The sequence below is a fragment of the Cavia porcellus genome, unplaced genomic scaffold, assembly GCF_034190915.1.
Source record: "Cavia porcellus strain 051 isolate PalLab524CR breed Dunkin Hartley unplaced genomic scaffold, mCavPor4.1 scaffold_7, whole genome shotgun sequence".
NCBI classification, from domain to species: domain Eukaryota; kingdom Metazoa; phylum Chordata; class Mammalia; order Rodentia; family Caviidae; genus Cavia; species Cavia porcellus.
Genome location: NW_026947490.1, coordinates 55,289,818 through 55,317,021, shown reverse-complemented (window position 1 = coordinate 55,317,021; position 27,204 = coordinate 55,289,818). Strand labels below are relative to the sequence as shown.

General features: G+C 38.7%; 1 protein-coding gene, 1 non-coding gene and 1 pseudogene across 4 annotated transcripts; all 3 read right to left on the bottom strand.

The window, feature by feature from the left end:
* Window positions 1-446: 446 nt before the first annotated feature.
* Window positions 447-25,295, bottom strand: Tiprl (TOR signaling pathway regulator). Of its 3 annotated transcripts, none has more exons than XM_003468682.5 (7): window positions 25,079-25,295; window positions 19,831-20,010; window positions 19,079-19,178; window positions 11,785-11,916; window positions 8,296-8,391; window positions 5,906-5,968; window positions 447-2,214 (listed from the first exon to the last, which is right to left on the bottom strand). In XM_003468682.5, exons 1-7 carry the CDS (start codon window positions 25,180-25,182, stop codon window positions 2,071-2,073), a joined length of 819 nt encoding a protein of 272 aa, XP_003468730.1. In that variant the 5' UTR covers window positions 25,183-25,295; the 3' UTR covers window positions 447-2,070. The 3 variants fall into 3 exon arrangements, with proteins under 3 accessions (XP_003468730.1, XP_023420400.1, XP_005003250.2); XM_023564632.2 differs by lacking the exon at window positions 25,079-25,295 and adding an exon at window positions 24,434-25,007; XM_005003193.4 differs by lacking the exon at window positions 25,079-25,295 and adding an exon at window positions 24,089-24,380.
* LOC111756457 (small nucleolar RNA U109) lies at window positions 9,659-9,794 on the bottom strand. Its single transcript, XR_002790946.1, has one exon. It is a non-coding gene; the product is annotated as a small nucleolar RNA U109 (small nucleolar RNA).
* LOC111756428 (heterogeneous nuclear ribonucleoprotein A1-like) lies at window positions 16,694-17,200 on the bottom strand (annotated as a pseudogene).
* Window positions 25,296-27,204: the final 1,909 nt, after the last annotated feature.

The window sequence follows — 27,204 nt, the reverse complement described above, 5'->3', positions numbered from 1 at the left end:
GATCCATCACTAGCTGAACCCATGTTTTTGTAACTCACGGGAGGGTCAACTGTATATCAATTCATTATTTGAATTCCTTATATAGTGGTACCACAGTTCACAAACTTAATTCTTTCCAAGATTCTGCTGCAAACCTAATTGGATGACAGCTGACTCAGATTTTTCCGTAAGGTCAACATGTCCTAACTACTGCATTTGATTCCGCTCTTGTCCAATTTTGCAACCAGAATTGTAGAATTAAGTTTATGAGCCAGTTACCTCTGTACCTAGGTTCAAAGGTAAATTAGAGAATTATATTTTGAATTGCCTGTTTGGTTTTCATTTATAATCTGTATGGAGAATTTATTTACAGTGTCACCTTTCAAAACTTAAAGAACAAATGATTAAAATATACACCGAACCCACTCTTTAATTAAGCTTTAAGAAAAGTTGAATAAACAGCAAAATATAGATCAGTAATTTTTTTTATTTTTCTCTTACAAAAAGACAACTGGAACAAATAAATATAAACTGGTATATATGTCATACTCATCAAGGGCCAAATACATTTTCTTGGTAGTTCCCACAGAAATAAACTAATGAAACTGTCAGAAGCATACTCATCCTACCCACCATCTTTAAAAAAACAAAAAGGAAAAAAAGGTCAACTCTTTTAATTCTCCACAATTTTTAACAATGAATTTTCATGTACTTACTCTCAGACTACTCAGGTTATCAAGACATCTAAATCAATAAATTTTAAAAAAATATGTATTCTCTCTCATAATATGATGTTGCCCAGAAACTCCAACTAATGAGTATTCTTACAACTTTTCATTTCTTACAATTTGCATGAAGTATCTGTTTAAATCTGCATGGCAAATAAAACAGAAAGCTGAGTAGTATGTATAGTCCCTCACATATTCCAAAGACATTAAATAAAGTGTATTTAACACACAATAAACAACGAATCCTGATTTCCCATACCCTGGAGGTAATGTGAAAGGCAGACAAATATAAAAACTATTTGTGACCAAATTTAGCTAGTAAGATACACCCTGCCTATTTGGTTCACAATAATATACCAAAGTTTGAGCAAGGATGAATACCCAAATTTATCTTCAAGATAATACCTAAAATGTTTTGCAAATATTTTCAATTAAATGTTCTTATTTAATAGGTTTTCCATCGTGTGGAAATATGTACAATGACTTCAAGTCAAATAAAAGCATTTTTTTTGCCTTCCTGCTCTTCAAAAATTTGTAAAAATCTACTTCAAGTAATTTCTTAGTTGGTACTTACATGATTTTCCACTTATAAAGAATATCCAGAATGGCAGAAAAGAATATAAAATGTTTAAAGGGTCATCTCTAAAAGAAAAGAAATTTTCTTTTGTATACTCAATGTGCTGCCAGGCCAGTGTGAAGAACACCTACAGGTGGGAGAGCTCTGGCATCCAGACAACCACACTCACAAGCACGTACAAGGGCTTGCATTCTCCGAAACACTAGGTTTTCCTGGTTCTGTATCTAAACCTTTGTTTGTATCACAAAGCTAATTTAAAATTAGAAGGTAGACACATTTTTAAGATTTTGTGGGTGCATTAAACTATGAGATCAACTTCCTTCATGACAAGCAAAATTCTCCAGAAGTGTGACTAGATGTCAGAAAGCCCAAAGCAAAGAGCCATGCATCAACATGCATGATTGGGGATCCTAGGAAAGTCACATGGCATTGGGATTCACCGATTTAAATCCAACTCCTCCCAGTAAGAGACAGTGTTTCATGATGGACGCAGATTCTGTCTGCTTCCCATGAGATGTACACACACCACTCCTGCTGCAGACTATTTGTGATCATTTACAAGTACAAATTTAACTCCAGAAAATATAAACATATAGTACGAATTTGAAGATACACAGTACAAACAGGAGTTAAGTGGAACCTGCCTGCAACAATCTTTTATTTTTTCCTTAAAGGTGACAGAAAATCTGCACACAAACAAAACAATTCTCATAGTAAAAAAAACTCCCCTACAAATAGCCAAGGTGTCCAGTCAGATTCCGCAGTGAGTATATGCTGTATCACACTCTATTCCACAGGTATGCTTTCTTGGGAGTTTGCAGGGGTAGGATCAGCTTTTTCTGGAAATACTAGCTTCTCACAAACTGCTTCCTTTATTGGTAAGTACTGTGATATTTCATTAGGTTCCGTGAAGAGGGAAGGTGGAACATGCTAGAAAATGAATAAATTATATTAGCATATATTCAATTACTGCACTGACACTTTTTGAAAATGTTTTGGTTTAAACCTTTATAAAACATGCCAATTTCAAAATCAGGTGTAATATGTGCAAATGAGCATCATTAAATGCGCCTCAAAATAACAGGTGTTTCCTATTACTGAGCGATTTTTTAAAACAAGTTATGAATGCTCCCACAGATGTTGTAACAACTTAATACATCTTAATTCAATCCTTGTTTCCTGTTGCTTTCGTAGCTTGGAAGAACTAGTCTTTATTTAGAGTCCAGTATGTAACCTACGATGAAAACTCATCAACTTTTCTAATGCAAGTACACAACCTCTATGCCTGGGCTGAAATACTATGGGTAAAAAAGAATTCCCAGTGTATGAAAGTAATACTCACTAGAAAATTGTAAGTAAAAAGGAAGTCCTGCCAAAATAAACAAGTCATGATACACAGCTATCATATTTTGGAAAGGCAAAAAGGAGACCATACACAAAAAATTGAAGTAAGGTATTTAGGGGGGAGAATATTCAATTGGTGCCAGCTATCGTTCTACTACTGCTGTGACTCAGGTTAAATCATACTTCTGGACCACAGCTTTTCCACAATAAAACATGGAAATTAGACTGAATGACAGCTAATATCTAACAACTCCAAGATGTTCTTGTATTTGAAGCAAGCTCAGAAAAGTTATGCTCCAACAGTATTTATCTTATATAGCTAAAATGAATTAATGATGTAAATTAAAAATTAAAATTATGATGTAAATTTAGTTAAATGATATAAATTTAGTTACAATGAAGCATTACAGTTCAGATCTAAAAACTGAAACTTCAGCACTAGCTATTATAACATCTTGTTTTCCTCAAAATAACTGTTCAGGGGCTGGAGATTTAGCTCAGTGGCATAAGCGTCTGCCTTGCAAGCAGGCCGTCGTGAGTTCGATCCCCGGTACCAATAAAAAAAAGAAAAAAAAAATGTTCATACCATCACAGACAATAAAATCAAACAACCCAGAATAAAACCATTCCAATTAACTAATGAAAACATTATAGGTTTCAAAGCAATATAATGGGGAATCATGATTACCACATACTTTTATGTATTCTTACCACTTCTTATACTAGGGAAACTATTTGGTATTTATATACGAGTTTGATTTATTTCGCTTATGAGTATGGTCTCAAGCTATGTCCATTTATTTATAAATATCTCACTGTGATCCTTCTTTATAGCTGAGTAGTACTCCATTATATAAAAATACCACAACTTTTTTATCCATACCTCAGTTGATGGACACTTAGGTTGTTTCCAAGATCTGGCTAATACAAATTGTGCTGCTGTAAACATGGGTGCACATATATCACTGTGGTATGATGTTTTCACTTCTCCTGGAATATGCCCAGAAGTGGAATAGCTGGAACAAATGGGACTTCCAATCCTAGATTTTTGAGAAATCTCCAGACTGACCTCCACAATGGTTGCACCAGTCTACATTCCCACCAACACTGTAGGAGAGTTCCTTTTTCCCCACAGCCTCTCCAGCATTTGTTGGTGGTGGTTTTCTTGATCCTGGCCATTCTTCCAGGAGTGAGATGGAATCTCAGTGTGGTTTTAATTTGCATTTCTCTAATGAGTAATGATGATGAACATTTTTTTCATGTATTTATTTGCCATTTGTATTTCTTCATCTGAGAAGTGTGTATTCATCTCAGATGCCCATTTTTGCTTTTGTTTTTGTTTTTTTTGTCTTTTTCGTTTTTATCGGTACCAGGGGTCGAACTCACGACTGCCTGCTTGCAAGGCAGGCGCTTATGCCACTGAGCTAAATCCCCAGCCCCGTCAGATGCCCATTTTTGAATTGGATCTTTGAATTTTGGGGGTCTGATTTTTTTTAATTCTTTGTATGTTTTAGACAGAAGTCCTTTGTCTGAGAGACAGTTCACTAAGATTTTTTTCCCAGTTTGTGGGTTTTCTTTTCACTATACTGGAGATTTCTTTTGACATGCAAAAACTTTTTAGTAAGAGGTGATCCCAGTTATTGATTCTGGGAAGTATTTCCCGTGCGGTTTGATTCCTGTTCATGAATTCTCTACCTACCCCTACGTCTTCAAGATTTTTACCCAATTTGTCTTCCAATAAATTTAGTGTTTCTGTTTTAATATTCAGATCTTTGGGGGCTGGGGATTTAGCTCAGCGACATAAGTGCCTGCCTTGCAAGCAGGCAGTTGTGAGTTCGACCCCTGGTACCAATAAAAACGAAAAAGATAACAAAAAAAAATTCAGATCATTGATCCATTTAGATTTTAATTTAGTACATGGTGATAGGCATGAGTCTAGTTTTAGTTTTCTCCATATGAAGAACCAGTTTTTCCAACACCATTTATTAAAGAGACTGTCATTCTTCCAGTGAACCTTTGGCCCTTTTATCAAAGGTAAGGTGGTTGAGTGTGTTTATAGTTGTGGTTGTATCTTCTAATCTATTCCATTGATCTTCGGCTCTGTTTTGATTCCAGTACCATGTTGACTTTACTACAGATGCTTTGTAGTATAACTTCAAATCAGGGATTGTGATGTCTCCTGCCTTGCCTTTGCTGCTTAGAACTATCTTTGCTATTCTAGGTCTCTTCTGGTTCCAGACGAATTTTAGGAGTGATTTCTCTAGATTTATGAGGTATGTTGATAGTATTTTTATTGGGATTACATTAAATCTGTATCACAGTTTTGGGAGAATGGCCATTTTCACAATATTTATTCTTTCTATCCATGAGCAAGGGATATCTTTCCATTTTCTGAGATCCTCTTCAATTTCTTTTTTCAGTGTATTATAATTTTCGCCATATAGATCTTTTACTTCTTTTGTGAGAATAATTGCTAAATATTTCATTTTTTTAGTTGCTAGCGTGAAGGGTGTGGCTTCTTTTATTTCTCTCTGTGATTTTGTTGTTAGTGTATAAAAATGCTATTGATTTTTGTGTGTTGATTTTGTATCCAGCTACATTGCTGAATTTATTTATTATATCTAGGAGTCTTTCAATGGAGTTTTAGGGGTCTTCTATGTAGAGTATCATGTCATCCACAAATAATGACAATTTAACTTCTTCTTTTCCTAACTTTACCCCTTTTATTTCTTTCTCTTGTCTAACTGCTCTGGCTAGGATTTCCAGTATATATTAAATAGGAGTGGTGATAAGGGACATCCTTGTCTTGTGCCTGATTTTAAGGTAAAGGCCTTGTTTTGAAGGCCCATCAAGCTTCTGTTTGTCTGTCTACATCGGTTTTATCATGTTGTATCTTACTGGATTTTATTATATGTGATAGTATAAACAAATTTTTTTTTATAGTCAAGGAGATAATACAGAAACCGTTGTTCACTTTCTGCTAGTTGGTTCTCAATACCCTGTAATACTTTTACCCTCTTGAATGGTTTTACACTGTCTTGTTATGTTTGATAGTATATGAAGGCATACTCAAATATTTCAAGGAAAGGGACACTATGGTAACTACTGTTATGTTGGGTTATCCTGTGGTGAAATATTATGTTACTTAAATTGTTCTGTTCTGACCTGTATTGTTATGTCCTCTTTCATCTTAAATCTCCCTCTTTTATATATATATATATATTTTTTTTTAAATTAAAAAAGCACAAAAAAAAACCCTGAAACTTAAAATACTTACCGTTAAATTAGATATTTTGCTCTCTCGTGAAGTATATTCTCGTAACATATAGGTCTTGTCAGCCTATATTTAAAAATTTAAAAGTTGCAATAAATTTACTAACATTTATTTTTAACATTAACTCAGTCTCTTCTATTAAACAGATTGTCCACATTGGAATAGACTAGAAGGGTAGCGTGAAGTCTAATAAAAATATCTCACTCTACACGGAGATAACTCCATTAAGCCTTATCAGGAATTTTGAAGTATAATTTCTAATCCCTATGAATCATAGTAATTCTAGATACACATATGAAAATACATTAAGCAAAGATTTCGCTTTGAAAGAACATGTGTAAGATACACAAAAGATTTATTATTATGTACTTCAAAGTTTGGAATTAAATATTTTCCTCAAGCTATATTATCATCTACCTATATAAAGTAACAGGCTACGTCTACATAAAAGCTTTAAATTTTTATTCTCAAAAAAATAAAAATAAGCACGATTTTATTCTTCTCCACCCTATTTCCACAAATCGCTTGCTAAGTTCCTTACTTAAAATCATCTTTTTTTTTTTTTATCGGTAGTGGGGATTGAATTCATGAGTGCCTGCTTGCAAGACAGGCACTTATGCCGCTGAGCTAAATCCCCAGCCCGAAAATCATCTTTTCTATATTTACTTTTTATCCCGTAAGATTTTAAAAATTACGATGAAATGACAATTTATTATAATCTTATTTTCAGTGAACATTTCAGTAAAAGAAACTTATACCCCTAAAAGACAATATGCCTTTAAGGTGTCGATCTTCTATATCAATAAAATCAAATTATTGCTCGTTGTGAAAAAATCAAATAATAAAGTACAAAGGAAGGATAAATCAGCAATCACAGATCTTACTGATAACATCCTCTCATGATTTACTTTTTTTTATTTTGATGAAAGAAAAATAAATATTACAATCAAATTGAGTTTCAGAACAGGTTAGCAGGACTGTTAGAATAGTTGACACACTGTTCAGAGTACACCCTCATGAATTCTAAACATACAATTTCTTTCATATTAGAAATCCCTACATAAAATCTTACACAAATGGATACATACTCACTTTTTGAAATTCAACACTAAGATAGACATCTTTCCAAATTAAATATAATTCACAGCCGTAAATTTTAGTGGTTATACATTTTTCTACTACATGGACACAAAAGTAGGCACTTTACTGGGCACTAGCTCCTTCTTCCTTCCCTTTTGCTATCGTAAGCAGCACTGTTGTGAATGTTCATGCACATACAATTCTGAGCCTTCGCCCGGGTTAGTATTTGTAAATTATTCTATAGAAGAATCATTTTTAGGATAAAATCCCAAAACTCAGCATGACTAAAATAGTATCTTTAAGATTTGTATTTTTTTAAAAAAGATTTATATTGCACTCTTTCTGGGGGACAAAAATGGCAATACTTTGCCTCTACTTTTAAAAACGAAAAGAGCTGGCCATGGTGACACGTGCCTGTAATCCCAACACTCAGGAGGCTGAGGCAGGAGGATCACGCACATTCTGGGATACACAGCGAGCTCCAATTGAGCCTGAACTACAGAGTGAGGCACTGTTTTCATATCACACACACATGGTCCACAGTCACGATTAATATTAATGCAGAAAAAATTCCAGAGTGGATGAGTTGAGGAAATACCAAACCAATCCCATCCTACTGTGTTCAAATGCCAGTTTCTGCTACTGACTGTGTAACTGGGTGAGCAACTTACACTATTCTCTAATTACTTCAGTTAACGAACACATGATTAACAGCATGGATTTCACAAAGGTGTGACAGAAGTGATCATTACTATGACCACTGGTAGTGTCATGGAATGCCTCGATCCACATAATCACAAATCTAAAGTTAAAAATTCATTCAGAAAGGAAAGGCTGCTATGAAGCTGCTGGAGGAATTTCCATACTCAATTTAACTGCACTTACCTAAAAAGAAAAAAGCTTCATGTTTAACAGTTACGCTAGATGGAACACAGAGCTCTCAAACTCTACAGCAGCTATCAAAATAATCAGTAACAGACTTCAGGGCCTTGTGATTGGTGTTTCTAACACCAGGCCTATATAAACAATATGTCCTATAAACAGAGGTAAGAATTAAGGGACATTTCTATTAAACGTATTAAGTGTGTACAAAAAGTGTTTTAAAGCATCACCTCTGACCCTCCCCACACCAAGAATGTCTTTTTTCAGTTACCAGAACTTTTGCAAAGAACATGTAACGTTTTGTCAACAGTGAATCTCAAAGTTTACAGATTGCCATATAAAACATTTGACTTCAAACTCTCAGAATGACAATGAAACTACATAAACAGATCCATTATCAGTTAAGATATTTGTTAAATGAAAATATGTACCTCATGGTAAAGCCTTGTGTCATTCATTCTGATAAGCACCCCATCAATTCTCAAGAAAAACCGCAACAGCAGAAAAAAGCTAGAAGGCATTACTCTCTGGAGAAAAAAAAAAGGGATGTTAATATTTTTCAAAGAAATTAAACATTTTATTACATTGTTGAAAGAAAAATAAAAAAGTTTTTTAAGACAAGATTTCATTATGTAGTTCAGGCTGACCTTGAACTCACCACATAGACCAGGCTGGCTTTGAACTCATGGCAATTCTCCCACCTCAGCCTCCTGAGTGCTGGAATTACAGGTGTGCACCACCACACCCAGCTTAAGAAAGATTAATTTTTAAAAAACTATTAGAAGAGGGCCAGGGCAGGGGATTCAGCTCAGCAGCATTAAGTGCCTGCCTTGCAAGCACGCAGTTGTGAGTTCAATCAATCAAAAAAAGAGGGCTACATTAGCAGTACAGATGCTCCTTGACTAACAATGAGATTACTGTTCCTATAAAGCCATCACAACTTGAAAATATCTGAGTCAAAAGTGCATTTAATATACCTAACCTATAGTTACAGCTTGTATCTAGATGTACCCCACAAAGCTTCATGTCCTTATAGGGACCTTTTGGAGGTGGCTGGGTCTGGGGTACGCGAATATGGATTATGGGTACGTGATAAATGGATTAGTCCAATGATTGGACTAATAGCATAGTTCTGGGTGTGGCTGGAAGGATTTACTGAAGACAGATGACCCAGCCTGGGTACAAACAGCACCACTCAATAGGCTTTTCAGTTTTAACAGAAATGAAAAAAAAAAAAAAAAAAATTAGGCTTGCAGCCCGGATGGACCAGAAAGGAAAAGAAGGCAGGCAGGCAGGCTCACTGCTTTCTGCCTTCCTCCCATGGACTGTTTCTCCCCTGCAAAGCCCCTCTGCCATGCTGCCCTCCCCCGTAGAGCCAACTATGGGCTGAAACCTCTACAAACTAGAAGCTAAAATAAGCCTTTCTTCCTTTAACTTGGGATGTCACATATTTTGTCCCAGCAACAAGAAAGTAACTAAAATGCCTGCTGACCATCACCACAGCTTAGCAACAAAGCACACCACAGAATATCGGTGGTTTGCCTACATGATCCAAGCTGAGTGGCCATGGCTTACTATCCAGCATCATGAATATCCTACCACATTCTGCCAGGCTGGGAAAAGAGCAAATTCTAAGTACAGTTTCCACTGAATGCACATCACTTTCACACCATCTTAAAGCCAAAAAATTCTAATGGAACCATCATAGTTGGGGACCATCTATATAAAAAAGTCCCTGACCCAGAGATTCTTTGTCCTAGCTTCAACTAATCTTTTTTAATTTTCTTTTTCCTTTAATGTAGGAGAAATGTACTACCACTCAACCTCTACTATAAGGTTGGCAGCCCTGAAAACTCCTTTTTTTAATGTAGCGTGTCATGGATATATTCCTGCTCCACAAGGAATGAAGAGAAGACATTTCCACATGCCAGCTCCAACTAGTCTTTAAAACCTTGCAGACTACTTAGCATCATGTAGCATCTTAACGTTTTCCCAATAGAAATTTCCCCCTGAGATCAAAAACTGAGATATAAAACTCTTAAAGCTTATCTAAATTATGAGAAAATTCCAATTGCATTTTTAAAACTGGTAATACTGATAGTAAATATCAGTACCAGTGAAATTAAAATTAAAGGACAATCTAGTTCTTTGTTGCTACTCACTTTTGTTCACTTTACACAAAATAAAGGCAACAGATGTTGAACAGAATGCTCTTGTTCAAAGCAACAAATTACATATTTCATATGGCAGAGACTGGTTCATCAGAGTTTACAACACATTCCTAACATCTTTCCTCTGTGGCGATCTACAAACTTCTATGCTTTCCAAACATAATTCCTGCACAAAGTTTAATCATTTACTAAATAAATATTTGTCTACTAAGTACCAAGGACTTACTACAATAGGACTTTATATAAATGAAAAGATAAAATCCACAAAGTTTACCAACTAGAGAAACAAACAGAAGTACCCAATGCTGGGGGCTGGGTATTTAGCTCAGCGGCATAAGCACCTGCCTTGCAAGCAAGCGGTGGTGAGTTCGATCCCCGGTACCGATAAAAATGAAAAAGACAAAAAAAAAAGACATACCTAAAGCTGCTGAAGTCACAGATGCCAACACCTGAGTTCACCATGGAAAGAATGGAATGGAAAGGAAAATTCCAGAAAGAAACAAGCACACACAAAAAGTCAAACATATTCAGAGAACTATTGATTGCCCATAGATACAAGACTCCACTAATGAAAAAACAACAGGATACGCTAGTAATGTTAGTGGATTACTGGCTGGAGAACCGCCAGTCACAGGCTGTGTTCTTCTCTGCCTTGGACTTTCACATTCTTGCTCCCTTACTGACCTTGTTTACTTGTCTGTCAGGTCTTAATATAAATGCCATTCCCAAAAGAAAGGCCTTTTTACCACACTATGTCACAGTAGACTTCTCCTGTCATTCTCTCATTCTGCTCCATTACAAATGAACACAAGTGTAAACATGCAGCTTAGCGCACAACAGTTGTCATTAATGACTTGCCAATGAAACAGAGGCTGAAGGCCATCTTTGCTGGAGAGAAGGTACTGGACCAAACTCCATTCTGAGGGAGCTATCAGCAACAGGTTTTAAAAAGCAAGGTTTATCATGAAGAAAGGCTACAGAAAAAAACCTGATTTATGATAATCTGATGCATCACAACAAATTGGGAAGTACATCATTACCTGAAACTTATACAGTGCTATTTAAAATTTATGAGACACAGAAATTCAAATATGTCTTCAAATCAAAATTAGTTGTTAATAGTCACATCACACAACTAGGCATGTTAAAGAATCACTTAGTATGAAGCGGGCATGGTGGCATCCGCCTGTAATCCCAGCACTTGGGAGGTTGAGGTAGGAGGGTCACTGCAAGTTCAAGACCAGCCTGGGCTGCCAAGTGATCTCAAGGCCAGCCTAAACCACATAGCAAGATCTGTTTCAAAAAGACAGACAGACAGACAAGAAAAGAAAAGAAAAAGAAAAAGAAAAAAAAATCACTCAGCATGGCCTGATGGGTAAGCTAGGGTTAGCAGCCCAGAGATCAGTGCCCAGTTTATCACAATTCACTTGGATATTTGAGGGCAGCAGGTCTATCTGGAGGTTTGGAAATGTGTGAGAATTTATTGTTGTCATAATGATAAGCAACCAATACTCAATTATAAAAAAGCCAGGCAAGTATAGTTAAAACAAAAATGCTTTGCTAAACTAACTTTACACTAAGACTTAAAAGTGAATTTTACAATAGGTATCCAACAAGAAGTATTCTAGACCCAACCAAAATTGTATGATATGATGTTAAGATTCAATGTGCTTCAAAGTGAGTCTTACTTTATGCCCAATGGTAAGAATGAAAAAAGATGTTAATTTAAACAAAAATCACAATACTCACAATTTTCACGCTCAGACTTGAAACTCCATGATCATGAAGTTCATCCTCAAAGAGAAGAACTTCTTCAAAAAATTTAATCTGTTCTCTGGCTTTCAATTTCTCTGTATCTATATGATCTGTTGTAGGTACAACCTGAAAGAAAAAATTACAACAGGTATGCATTTGTTTTAAAACTTTAAGGAACAACAGTCATAAGAAAGTGTTTGTCTTTATCAGTCTTTTTTGCATAGCCAGTACACATGTTTATCACTGTATGATGTCTACAATATCACAGATCAGAATGTGCCTGGCCTCTGAAAGACTGAACACACTACATAAACCTTTTGTAACAGCTTCTTTTCTTTTTTTTGGTACCAGGGATCGAACTCACGCACCATGCTTGCCTGGCAGGTACTTATGTCACTGAGCTAAATCCCTGGCCCTATAATAGCTTCTTAAAAAAGAGTTAAAGCCAGATATGATGGCACATGCCTATAATCCTAGCATTTGGGAGGCTGGGGCTGGAGGATGGCTATGAGTTCAGGGCCAGGCTAGACTACATAGTGAGTTCAAGGCCAGCCTGAACTCCATAGCAGAACTCCAATTCAAAAAAAAGGTCAAAATGCCTCATCTTTTACACAAGTCAGATTAAAATCAAGTGTTCTTCATTCACTATGAAAAAATTAAGCAATTGAAAATTGGCCTGATGAACAATTATCTTAAAAGGTAAAACCATCTTGGGGTTACTAAAGTACACTTTTAAGTATTCACTGAGAACTTAAAAATACTTTTCCCACTAGAATGTTACATATCTTAGATTCCCAAACTAACTCAAAACCTACAAAAAGAAAAAAAAATCTTTTAAGTAATGAGATAAACTAGAACTGTTACAGAAATTCTGGTGTAACTCCTGGCATGCAAAGGGCTTGGACAATGCTGGCCAGTTTTCCAATAGGTTATTCTGTAACCCACAGACACACATACACAGAACCCAGCAAAAGCACTGACAATCCCAAGGCAGAGCACAGTCTTTCTGGCAGTAGTACCAAACTATGACCTGTAGTATTATTTTCTATGATCTCCAATTTCATCATAAAATGTTTATTTTTCTATTCTTTGACAAGGTTTATCATAAACAAGAAAATGATTGTCACACTGTAGGTATTCAGTAAACAGTGGCTTTTTTTTTTTTTTTTTTTTGGGGTACCAGGAATCAACCTCAAGTCCTTGTTCTTGCCAGGCAGGCACTGCACAGCCCCAGCAGCTACTATTTTGCCTTACTAAATAGTCATGATTAGGTCATTTGATTCATGGACAGAACTATGAGATAGAGAGTAATTTGAGACGAATGGACAAGTATTAGAAGAAAATGATAAAAGATGTTTAAAGAGATTGCATAGATTTGGCAGAGACACTAAAAAAGTATTAACTGAGGTAGAGTGAGAAAGAAAGTAGCACACATGATTATCAAGAAGTGAATGTCTACGGAGCTGGACACTCAGAGGCTTGAGACAGGAGGATCACTGCAGGTTCAAAGCTAGGTGGGCTACATGATGAATCCAAGGCCAACCTGGACTACACAGTGAGAACCTGTTCTCAACCCTATTTTGTTTCAAGAACAAAACAAGTACACAGTTCTTCATTGTTCACCTACAGATAAACTTTTACCACTATGTAGTTGCACAATTTTTTTATTTTGATTTCAATTAAATTCTCATGACATAGGAACAAACATTTTTTCCCATCACTGGGTACTGAACTCAGGACTTTTGTATTAAGCTACATCCCTAGGCTTTTTTTATGTTTTTTATTTCAAGACAGGACCTGGGTAAGCAACTCTGTTTGCCCAGATTGGGCTCAATCTTGAGATCCTCCTGCCTGGGCCTACAAATGCTGGGGTTACAGTTGTGTACCACCATGTCTGGCTTTGGTGCTTTCCTCACACTGTATTGTGACTCATAAAATAAAATATTAAACAGGCCAAAGAGTAAGAAGACACTAAAAGGCACACATACAAGCTTCCTCCAACAACTAAAAAGCAAAGATTTAAGAGAAAAGTAAAAGCTCCACTGTAATGCCTCATCTTCTGACACTGTGCATTTAAAAAATATTTCATACACAGGCATACACCTCTTATACAGCCAGGACTTCAAATAGCATTCTTCTAAGGAAGGGCTAGAAAATTTAAAATCCCAACCAATATAATATAAAAAAATAAAAATCCCTCAGATCCCTATGGAAGTGGTCTTCCACATATAAATACTGTGCTAAGAAGCTACAGTACCAGCATTATGCTACTGCACATGTTACTGGTATATGTTATAAAAACAGACATACTTTAAGATCTAGTTCTTCTTTTTCTTTTTTGAGACAGGGCTTTGCTATGTAATTCAGGTTGGCCCTGAACTCACTATGTAGCCCAGGTTGGCCTCAAACGTTCAGTGACCCACCTGCCTCAGCCTCCTGAGTGCTGAGAAAACAGGCATGTGCCATCATGCCCAGCTGTTTCTTTTTTGTACCAGGGATCGAATTCATGGCTTTGCACTTACCAGTTGAGCCACTAAGCTAAATCCCCAGCCCTGTTTCTTCATTTTTAAGCAACGGATAATCACACCTACTATTTTGAGAATTAACAAAACCCTAACAAGTCTGCTTGGAAACAGTTACTCCATTTTTTAAGGGAATAAAGGAATATACATACCAACTCTAGATTGCAATGGAAGAATAAATATTTAGAAATATATCTTTCCTTCTTGCTAGTTCAACATCTTTTTTTTCTTTTTTCCCAGTACTAGTGATTGAATTCACAGTGTTGCATTTGCCAGACAGGTGCTTGTGCTGCTGAGCTAAATCCCCAGCCCTCTTCTTGCTATTTCAAATATATAAACTTTAGACTCCCCTGATATTTGAGATATTCCATTAACATAATAATAATTGCCATTCAACAAACACTGTGCTAAACACATTAATGTAAATCTTATTTATTACCTCTCAACTGGTATTGTCTCGTTTCCCAATGCGAAAAAAGGCCTTTGCTGCTAACTGCCGCCGATCTAAACCCAGATCTGTGTTCTGCCAAAGCTTGATCACCAGACAGTAGTGATCGCACCGACATCTATCACCAACACTTTAGAATAAACTGTTGTAGGTTGACATGTCAGTTAAGAGCACTGAAGATGGGAGCTTTCCCCTCCCCCACTCTTCCCTGTTTCTCCCACCGGTTCTGGCTAATGCTCACAGCTCATGCACTTCACAGCCCCCAGCAGGCCATCACACCATGACGTCACCATCACCCTTAGTGTATGAAGCTTCAGACTCCTGACAGTGAAATGACACCTAAGCTCTTGGAAAACTTTTTCAATTGGAAGAGAGGAAGGAAAATACTCATCTCCAAAGTTCTATAAGGGATTGAAAAAACCTTGCTCTCCCATTAGACTACAAAGGAGGAATTTCTGTCTGTTCTGTGCTATAACCATAGCTTCTAGGATTAAAGCCTGGCACCTGGTAAGAGCTCAAGAAACATGTTCTCTCAAAAACTAGTTTCTTCTGGATGAATGATTGGGGATAACAATGCACACTGTATGTACCACTGTTACCCCCCTCCAACTGATGTACTTTAAAATTTTGTTCTAGTTGTTTTCCTCTTCTTTTCTTTCTTTTTATATATGAATAAAATGGATTTGGAAAAAAAAAAAAAAAACCTGTTTCTGTCCTTGAAGCACAGACATTTGACTAAAGCTTGGAATAGTAGAGAAGCAGAAACTATCTATATTCCTAACACTCTAACCTCCAGAGTCAAAGGAACCCATTTACAACCCTCTTTTCTTAATAATTCTCCCTAAGTACCAATATATAACATAGCCGCCAACAACTTTCAGTAAAAATTATTTATACTCAAATAATTGTGTTCTTTATAATAATCTGTGATATTTACAGACATGAAGCCAAAACCATATTGGCTTCATTTCAGTCATACTATGGTATCTATAATATTTCTAAATACAGCTGTACTTCCAGTATGATACTGACAACTTCACCTTCCTGTGTTATGTCATTTAAGTGGGGCCTAAACAGATGCAACATTACACTAATATAGAGCTTTAGAATTTACAGAGAACCGTCCCAGGAAATATTTCATATCAAAACAGCATGGTAAGAAGAGTAGAATGGGTAAAAAAGGAAGGAACAAGATACACCTTGTACCAGTACAAATTCTCTATGATGACTGTTACCACTATGTATATCTAATATGTACAAGTAAAATTTTAAAAATGGCATGGTATTTTTTTAACCCAATTTACTTAAATTTGGATTAAATAATTGTCTAAACTTACATATATAGGGCAGGTAAGTCACATGCTCAAGTTGTCTGATCAAAAGTTCCATTTGCACATATATTTATGTGTAAAATTCTAAACTACTTGCCAGCAGATTCTGTCTAAAGTATCTCATAATTACACCAAAATACATGTTTCATTGGTCATGAGAATGTTACCGTTACAGCAATTTGCCATTCCACCAAACCTATTTGGGGGCTGGGGTGGGGGAGAGGAAGTTGTACTGGAAGTTGAACTCAAGAGTGTGTTTTTGTTTTTGTTTAAAGACATTATTTCAGTGTCATGATGAGACTATTACATTTAGCAATCAACCACATGGGTGCAAACATGAGTGCAAAAGAGTATACACTAAAACCCTTTTTTGGAATGCATTACATTTTCCACAAAGCAGAAGCTAAAGTAACCTATTCTAAGTTAGCCACAGACCCTGAGTTTTTTGTCCATACACAAGAGCACTGTCTAAAACACGTGTTCTCAGCAGAGAGGCCCTGCCGCCCCTGTGCCTAGCTGAGTCAGCACTCTGCTGTAAGCTGCAGCTTCTCTCTCATTTCTCTGGCTCTGCTTTGCTGCTGAACTGTGTTTCCCAGCAGTATTTAAAACCTGCCACTGCCTTAGCTCCTACTGCTGCTGGAGCTGTCGTAGTCACCTTAATTTCGTGGTTTGGCAAAGGATTGGCCTCCACCACCATAAGGCAAAGACCTTCTGCCTCCAGACTTTACTCCCTTCAAGGGTCCATAATGTGAAGGTTGACTGCGCAAACTGCCACAATCACTGTAGCTTCCACCAACTCAAACACTGCTTCCATCGTTACCAAATGCACTGTAGCTAATCCCAATGCCACCGAAGCCACCTGGACCAATGAAGTTTTCTCCATGACCACAGTTGCCTCCATGACCATCACAAAACTTTCCAGAACCACCTGAACCTCTTTGGCTAGATGAAACACTAGCCATCTCCTGCCTTGACAGGGCTTTGCTCACCTGACACCTGTGGTCACTGACAATATGGTATCTGTGAATCACAGCCTTATCCGCAGAATTGTGGTCATCATAGGTTATAAAAATAAAGCCCTTGTTCTTTCCAGTGCCTCAACCAGTCATGATTCTCTATACGGTTCAAAATAATCGGGGCTGGGGATTTAGCTCAGCGGCATAAGCGCCTGCCTTGCAAGCAGGCAGTCATGAGTTCAATCCCTGGTACTGATAAAAATGAAAAAGACCAAAAAAAAAAAAAAACCCACAAAATAATCTCCTAGGTGATGTGTATCAATCATCCTCTTTAATGCCACCAACAAAGTTCTTCCCATTGAGGTGGTGCCGGGTCTTTGGGAGATTTCACTGGAGACAGCTCTCTGGTTTGCATCCCTCTGCATCCACTTGGTGCGGCTGGTGTTCATGGCTGTGTCCACCTCCACCACACTGGTGTAAGTGACAACCTGAAGCCCCTGGAGTACTTGGATCTCTAAAGGCCACACAGTCCGTGAGTGTTCCCCACTGCTCAGAGTGGCTTTCCAAACTCTTGTCAGTTGTGTTGGAGCTCAGTCCTCTGAAGAAGAGCTTCCGCAGCTGTTTGAGCTCCTTAGGGGACACTGACTTGGACACAGCAGCAGTGGGGAGAAACTGATGTGGTGGTCACCAAGGAGTGCTCTCTCTTCAACTGCTGGGGGGTCGCCAGGGATCGCATCACTGCCCCTCAGTTTCAGCCAGGGTGGGGTAGGGTGTGGGAGAGTGCAGAAGGCTTGCCTGCCTGCTGCAGTAGGTCTGTGCCAGTAGGGAAGGACTGTGCTGGAAGCCAGGCAGGAAAGGAGAAGACTGCAACTGCCCTGAAAGAGGCGCCACCTTCCTTCTTGGTTAGCCTTTTATAGCATTCAGGTGGTGGGACACCCTAGGGTAGCTCTTCACACACAGCGCTCCCCTAAGCCTCTCTGCTTGGGCGTTTCTTACTCAAGTTGACATCAGTCAGCTGTCACACACTGGGACTTTTCAAGACTGTCTTAAACTTTTAAAAAGGAAAAAGGGCAGGGATGTAGCCCAGGCAAAGGCTGTGGGTTCAACTCTAATAGCGTGCGCGCATGCGCGCACACACACACACACACACACACACACACACACACACGGGAGAGGGGAGGGAGGGAGGGAGAAGGGGGAGACACGGAGAAAGGGAGAGACTCTAGGAAGGCAGATAACAGAGGAAGCACATTCTCAGTGGAGCCTGAGGAAGAGCACGTGCTAGCCCTGCTGACACCTGCTTTGCTCCCAGTGACTGCTGAAGATTCTGGTAGACACAAGAAGGAGTGAATGAGTGAACATCCTTCAGCTCCTGGGAGTGGTAATTTATGACAGCAGGGAATAGAAGATGAAACCCAGCGTGTCTGCAGTCTACCCCCTTTAAAATTTTCTTTTATTGTGAGACAGGATTTCACTAAGTTACTAAGCTGCCCAGCCTGGGCTCAAACATGCAGCGTCCCTGCTTCAGCCTCCCAGAGTGCAGTATTGCACACATGTGCCACCATACCCAGCCCAACCATACTTGTAAGAATAAATAATGCTAACTGGGCATAGTGGCTCATGCCTATAATCCTAGCACTTGGGAGGCTGAGGTGGGAGGATCGTTGCGAGTTCGAGACCAGCCTGGGCTACAAAGTGAGCTCAAGGCCAGCCTGAACTGCATAGCGAGACCCCATCTCAAAAAAGACCAAAAAAAAAAAGAATAAATAATGCTCAAGTAGGATGTAGTGATGCATGCCTGTTATCCCAGCTACTTGTGAGGCTGAGGCAGGAAAATCCCTTGAGCCTAGGAGTTCAAGGCCAGTCTAAACATCACAGTCCTCACCTCAAAAATCAGTCAGTCACATTATGTTCTGAAGCCTGCCATATGAGAAAATAAGTGGTCAAAAAATAATCCATTACTAGAAACTTCTAAAGCCGAGATGTGTCCAAGACAATTAATGACTCGTAACAGCAAAAAGTAAGGTTTACCTTTAATTTAAGAGAGTCTCCCAGGAGAGTTCCTTTATAATCTGTTGTATAGGTCCAATCATATGGTTTAACAACCTCTTTAGAGTGCTCCCCTTCCGTCCTCAAAAACCAAAGAAAGAACGGTCAGACTTAGTGATGCAGAATACATATCATCTGCATGCATATCACACAAAATTACATTCTACAAATTATATGGGATATCCTACTAAATACATACATACACTTCTAATTCATTAGCATACTTTTTAGCATATTTTTTAACTTGTGATGTGCTAATGTAATCATTACAATAATTTTCCAAGTACTCTGTCCACTGGCTGAGGACATGATTTTAAGACTACAAAGGTATCTAGTAAACAGCAGGCACAAAGTAAATGGCTAGGTATCTAGTAAACAGCAGGCACAAAGTAAATGGCTGATTTGATTCTCAAAAAAATGCATTTTTCTTAATTGTAATGATCCACAAATATTCAATGAAAATCACATGTAATCAGTTTTTCTTTAAGAACAGCAACACTAAATGTATTGCTTCTTAACTAAGAAATTAAAGCTTTAAAAAAGTTAATTCCACTTGGCTCAATGTAACCTAATGAGTACTCAACCAGCAGAATAATTCTCCATTCTGTGAGAAAAATAAACTGTAGAATAACTCAACTTCTGTGTAAAGTTTAATAATAACATCCCCCCTTCACATTACTAAAACACAATTGTAATTCTTTTCTTTTTTGACTGATAATTGCCTCAATTTTTACCTGCTTTCCTGCCACTCTTCAGCACAAGCTACTTTAAGCATTCCTTGGTAATTGTTTACGCATTTTAACGCATCTGTAGCATTGAACTCAATCCCAAAGCCAGAACCATGCTGGATTCTTAAAACGTTGTCTCCAAACATCATTTCCGGGAGAGATGGCATATGCAACTCATCTGCTAACCTGCATGAAACCAAAAGTTAGGTAAGATTATTTTGTATCAGTACTCACATTTTTTTCTTTTTCATTCCAACATAATTCTCCTTACATTACCGAATGGGTTAATAACATGATCTAAAAAACATATATTTATAAGATCTATTACAAGATGATGCTTTTATCATCTATTCTTTTATTATATTTTTATGGCACTCTACTAGATGGGCTAAAAAAAGAGCAAAAAGCAAATACACAAATTTGTAACACAGTATCAGCTAGTATAAATCATAAATAAAAAGTAAAGCAAGGTAATTGGGTAGGGAACTTCAGGAAGATCAGAGATCATTCTGAAATTTGAGCCTCAGCACTACTCTGTGAGAGCCGGGCATGGCAGTGGTTCACACCTGTAATCCCAGTATTTAGGAGGCTGAGGCAGGAGGATTGTTGCTTGTCCTGGTACCAAAAACAAATCCCCCAAAACAAAAACAAAAACAAATAAAAAGACTACTTTGTGAGATAAGAATGCCTTGGAGGGTTTAAGTAGTTAACTTATGATTGCACAAGTGTAAGTGGTTAACAGCTGGCATTTTTCTACTATGCTAGTTTTCTTTATATATACTGCAGCCTCATTAGAGAAGACACAGTATACTAAAAATATCAAAATTATAAATTAGTAATCCATACATCTATTTTGCTGGCCTGAACAAGTTTTTTGTTTATTTTTTGAAATATTAGCAGTAAGAATTGAGATTTCAAATCTGGATTTCTGATTTATAAAAAAATATGGCCCTACATTGCTATATAGGACCAAGTGGCTGGAGATAAGTAGTTTTCTCCAGTTCACCAGTCCTTCTGGCACTCTAGAAAGCTAAGTTGATAATCCTTGCTCAAAGCTATTTTGCTTTTTTTCTGTGGTGCTGGGATTCAACCCCGGGCCCTCAAATCTATCAAGAGGCCTCTAGCTACTTCTAAAAAAAAGTAGCTGTATGTGTAAGTCACAGTACAGAGCGTTGTGATCGTATCACCTTGTTTACTGTATGGACTTTCAATTCCAGGGTGAAAATTCAACACCTTAACCAAAAGCGATTACCTTTGGACTGGATGGATTTCCTGAATCTTATCCTAACAAAAATCAATTAATCCATTCTGATTCTCTGAGAAATGTGAGCGTCAATCAAAGTACAGACCAAGAGAGATAGCAGAAGCCATGAGGCAGAAGAGACAGAGCAAAGGAAAGCATAGAAAATCAGTAACTCAACCACTATACAAAGTTTAATGATAACACTAGCCCTTCATACTACTAAAACATAAATGTCATTCTTTCCTCTTTTGTTTAACCTATAATTGCCCCAATTTTCACCTGCTTTCCTGCCACTCTTAGCACAAGCTGAAGAATAGAATTCAACAGTTGATGGACCACAAAAACTGCCCGTTTCTGAGATTATTCCTACATTTAATTATTTCTTTATGCATTCTCACTACTTTAGGCAAACTAGGCCTCCATTTCTTGCAACTCGAAAACTAACACAGAGATTCCATACAGTATATTTTCCAGTTACCTTACGTACAAATTTAATGACTTTGGAAACTTCTCAAAATGTTTTAAATTTTTCTGTGTTGTCTTAAAGAGATATGAAACTACTGATTGGGCTGGGGATTTAGCTCATCGGCATAAGCAACTGTCTGGCAAGCACAAGGTCATGAGTTCAATGCCTAGTACCAAAAAAAAAGAGAATTCTGCAAAGCAGGGCATGTCTATTTAGCTGGGGATTTAGCTCAGTGCATAAGCACCTGCCTAGCAAGTGTGAGGTTGTGAGTTCAATTTCTGATACCAAAAACAAACTACTGACCACCATTTACCAATATTTACAATAAACAATACACGTACAGTCAAATGTAACATTTTGGTTACTAGAAAGTTATTGGTTTTCCCAGCTTCTGCTGAATCAGTAACACAAATACTGCGAGTCAACAAGTTAAATTATAAAAGTTGGTTCACTCATTTATGTCGCCAGCTCTTAAACTGCTGAACAATCCTAACCATCTGATTAGGTTTCCCTGAGCCAAATCTCAGTCCATGAATCATGACTTTTTGCCAGCATAGCACAGAGATTTCAACTTTTTGTGAAGGACTAGCTCACAAGGAGAATTGTAAGTATCTAAAAAGTCTTGCGTGGATCACTGAAACACATTAGGATTTGTCTGTTTTCTCATCTAAGTAGTTAGCAATGATAAAATTTCCTCTTTGAGGAATTGTGCAAAATAAACTGCATCTACATGACATGGCTGCTTTTAAATTATGCAGTTTATACTACTGGCTTGTTTGGGTCCTTAAATAGAAAACATAAAGGCCAGGGTTTTAGATCAGCAGCATAAGCGCCTGCCTGGCAAGCGCGAGGAGTTTGATCACCAGTACAAAAAAAAAAAAAAAGAAAACATAAAATCTTGTTTAACCGTTTTGATGATCAACACATTCAACAACCATGTAAAACAATATCCTCAAGTCCAACTGAGGCTGTGCATCTCTAGCTGCTCCAGAAGCACCCTCACCCCTTTTATTTAGTTTCTAACACATTATAGCTACAAAGCCAATTAACACACTTCTTAAAAGTAAAAACAAAACATGAAAAATAAACGTCAGGGCAAAGAAACTACAGGGAACTTTTTTCTGCCCTACAGCTTCAATATGGTTACAATTATAAAGTGTAATGAGTTTACATTTGCTCTGAGTTAAGGTAAAAAAGATGCTTTAAAACGTGCAGGACTTTAGTCCAACTGCCCTATGACAGCTAATTTAGTATATTAACCTTTCTTTTCCATCTTTTTAAAAGACTTCTGGATTTCTGAATAGCTAAGTAGCTACAAATACTAGGTAAGGACATGCTAAGCTATAAATCCAGCACTTGGGAGGCTGAGACAGGAGGATTGCCATGAGTTCAAGGCCATTTTGAACTACAGAGCAAAACCTCATCTCAAAAAGAAAAAATAAGAATAATAATACCATGCTAAAGAATATATTCTCACATCAACAAAGAATCCATGTATATCCCAGGTCACCAGTTATACTCTTTCCAATTGCCTTAAACTTATTCCCAATTAAGATGCACCAGGAGAAAAGTCAGCACCATACTGTATTCAGAGTATCTTAAACACATGCCTAAATGCTCTACTTTTTTTTTTTTTTTTTTTTTTTTGAGACAGGGGTCTCACTCTGTGGTTCTGGCTGGTCTTAGACTCACTGTGTAGACGAGGTTGGCAGCCTCTTGGGTGCTGAGATTTACAGAGCTGCGTTGCCACAACTGGCTTCCACATCACTTTAAATGTTCCATCATGAGAGGGTTTTTTTTTTTTTTTTGGTCTTTTTGAGACAGGGTCTTGCTATGTAGTTCAGGCCATCCTAGAGCTCACTATGAAACTCAGGCTGGCCCAGAACTCAGAGATCCTCCTATCTCTACCTCTCTGTGCTGGGATTACAAATGTGCACCACCACACCCAGCTTTTCACAGTATCTTAAACATTGGCCCAAATACTCTATTTCTCTATCTATGTGACTATGCAACAGAAAGTTACAAGAGAAAATATGAAAACAGTAACTTGATCTGGATGATGAAAGGAAATTTTTTCCTCTCTTTTCTAAATTTTCCTAATATTTTTCAACGAGAAAAAAATGCAAGTGGCCCTGTGGGTTTAGCCCACTGGTGTAAGTGCCTACTTGGGAAACTCGAGGTCATGAGTTCAAACCCCAGGACAAAAAAAAGAAAAAAATGCAAGTGCTCCTCAGGGTGAGATCATCTAATGACCTTTGCTTCCAGATAACTTCTTAAATGATTTTAATTCACTTCCAAGGTTCCAGGTGCTACTATAAACTGATGACTCACAAACCTAAACCCAGAGACCTCACTTTAAAAAACAAACAGAGCATCTCAGTTCAGGCTGGTACTGAGGACTCTCCTACCTTAAACTCCCACAGGCTAGGATTACAGATGTGCACAACCATTCCTGCATTTTTTTTTTTTTACCAACAAGGTAAATATATCAAATTTATCCTAAACATTTCCACTTTATGATCTTCAAGACCTCAAATTTCAACAAGCTAACTTACCTTGTATTCACTACCTGGTCCCAAACTCCCTTTTCTCCTGGGCTTTTCACTTGGTTCAACGGCAATGCTTCCCTCACAACAACCCAAGCTAGACATCCTGCCATCAGTATAGATTCTTCCTTTTTCTTTCTCCTCATATGAGTTGGCATCGAAACAAGAGACTTCATCTTCTAAAGTCTCTCCTATCGTTTCTCCCCCACTAACTACTCTCCTTCCAGCGCGGTGGCCCTCCAACCCATCCTCCATGTCATCTCCCCATCCCCCCCCAAAAAGACGTGAATAATGCAGCTTCTCTGGATAAAATTACACCTGGTGGTTCTTAAATAAAATTGAAAATTCTTTAACCTGGAATAAAAATTCCCTCTGTATCTCGATTTTCCTGGAGCCATTCTTCATTTCTCACCACTTCACGCCCCAGTCACATGGCCGCAGCTCTTCGCACGCACACAGTTGGTTCTCACGGTGCCTGATCACCCTTGAACTCCAGTTACCCTGGACTCCTTGGGGCTCACCGCCCTAGCCCAAGGGTCCTCCCAGGTGCAGCGCAGCCACCCCGCCTCCCCGTGCGCTTTATCCCCTAGCAGGTCTTAAATCACTCCTGCACTCTATTCCTTTAAAACAGTTATCCCCATTGCAACAGAACAGGCTGCCTCCCAACACTAGCAAATCCCCAAGGCGCGGGTTTTCTTTCCTGTTCCGTTGCTCAAGTATCTGCCATTGCACCTGACAAGCTAAAATCTCTAAAATCCCAAACGGGTCTCGCACACTCAGGAGGAACGTGGCGCAGGCTAGAGCAGGAAAACCGAAGCATGGAAGCCACCACGGCGCTCAAGGCCAAGAGGGGGCTGACCAGCGCCCGGTGCACCGGGCCAAACCTCGGGAGGCGGAGACGCGACCATTCACTCAGCTGTCAATCAAACGTCTGGACCCACGGGGACCCAAGAGGCCACGCCGAGCCCGCCCGCCTCCAGCCTGGCCCCGCAGCCTCACTTCTCCACATCTGCTGACTTCATGATGTGGGTTTTGGCCGCCGTCAGCTTCCAGGGCCCGAAGGAGAAGTTCTGGTGGCTGCTCTGGAAGCCGTGGATCATCATGGCTGAGGTGCGCGCGAGCTGGGGCAGCGGAGGCGGCGGCAGCGGCAGTGGCGGGGAGCACCGGTCCCTCAGCCTCGCTGCGGCCCCGCCCCCTCCCCTTTCGAGCCGTTACCATGCCCCGCCCCGCCCCGCCCCGTGCCCGCGACCAGGACACCGCCCTGCTTTCCGCTTTCCTCCCCGCCCCTTCGCTTTTGCTTCCGGGGTGAGTTGATACACTACGTGACCCACGTTTTACGTTATGACGCACCGGAAACAGGAAAAGAGACCGCACTGGGGGCGTGGTTTAGTAAGGGGTGTGGTCAGGGAGTAGAGGTCCCCTTCAACTCTGCGTGACGTAATCCCGAAAGAAGCGCTGAAGGAAGGGGGGCTCCGGAATTGGAAAGGCAATAGTCACGTGTAAAACATGTCTCGGTAATCCGGACGTGGCGGCGCATGCTTGTAATCCCGACACTAGGAAGGCAAGAGGATCGCTTCGAGTTTGAGGCTAGCCTGAACTATGAAGTGAGTGCAAGACCAGCCTGAACTGCATAGTGAAACCTTGTCTCAAAAACAAAGAAAGTCGTGACCCGGTTGCTTACAGTCTTCCAAAGCAGTGTAATACGAATTGTGCTAGGGAAACTACGATATTTTCCCATTAAAACCAAAAACTAGTAATCTCTAGGAATATAAGATGTCCAGCAGCTACATGATTTAGAACTGGCCATCTAGCTACTGCTGACATAGACTGCTATCAAAAGTTTTATCCTTCCTCATGATGAATGTAATTATGTATTCCAAACATGTACTAATAAACATGTAAGCCGGGGCTGGGGTTTAGCTCAGCGGCATAAGCACCTGCCTTGCAAGCAGGCGGCCAAAAAAAAAAAAAAAAAAGTAAGTTGTTTTCATTCGTAAGACCTAGTGCATGGTGACAATCACCTGTAAGCACAAAAGCATGAACCCAAGAGTATATTAATCGAGTTTCTTCTGGTTGAAAGTAAAAGAAACACTCTCAAAATGCCATTAGCAAAGGAGTCGTCTTTTTTTTTTTTTTTTTTTTTCTTTTTCTTTTTATCGGTACCGGGGATAGAACTCACGATCGCCTGCTTGCAAGGAAGAAAAAAATAAAATAAAATAAATAGGTACTTATAATTACCTCAAGATATGTGAGGAGAAAGTGAACAACTAGGCCTCAGGAAGGAAGGACGAGGCACTGGAAAGTCGGAGGTGCTGAGTGACCCTACAGTCTCTCACAACCTCTCTCCTCTTGAGTCCACGTGTGTGCTTTCTTCTCCTCTCTTCATAGAACAGTCTCTCTACTTCGCTTAATGTGTAGCCCCCAAGCATCCCAGCAGACATCTTGATAGGGCTCACGTCAGATTCCCAGCAGAGAAAGTCTAGTTGGCTCAGTTGAGTCAAATATCCAGCAAGGCTGAGTCAACTAACTAGATTGGCTTTGCTGGTACAAGTCTGGGGGTTTGGGGACAGTTGTTCTCAGAGAGGTGTATACTTCCACCCCCAGAGTTGTGGACTTCATGCTAATTAGGAGAAGATTTTAAAAAGGTCTTATTATGGTACAGCTAGTGACCACCTAGAAATGGGGAATGGGCAGATTGATGGGCTCTTACCTGTGATTCAATAAAAGCATTAATTTGTGATTTCTGTTGGCATAGTCAGGAGTTTAAAAACTGTCTTTGCTATGAGCCATGACTTCACTTAGGCATACAAATAGATGCCCATTAGGTAGCTTAAAGCAAAATAAAGAAAAAACATATGGATATGTGTATATATATAAAATAGTTAACTTATACTACTGATTTCTCTGAGTTCACTGAAAAAGATTTGTATTGGTATTTTTCGGACAATTGAAGGCAGATGTCTTGTGCTCTGGGTGAGTGATTTGGGGATGACAAGCAGTGTTATATACCATTGTTACCTCCTGATTGATGTGCTTTGAAATTTTATTGTTTTTTTTTCTTTTTTCTTTCTATGTTTGAATAAAATGGATTAAAAGTACAAAGTTTGACCTTTATTTCCTATCCT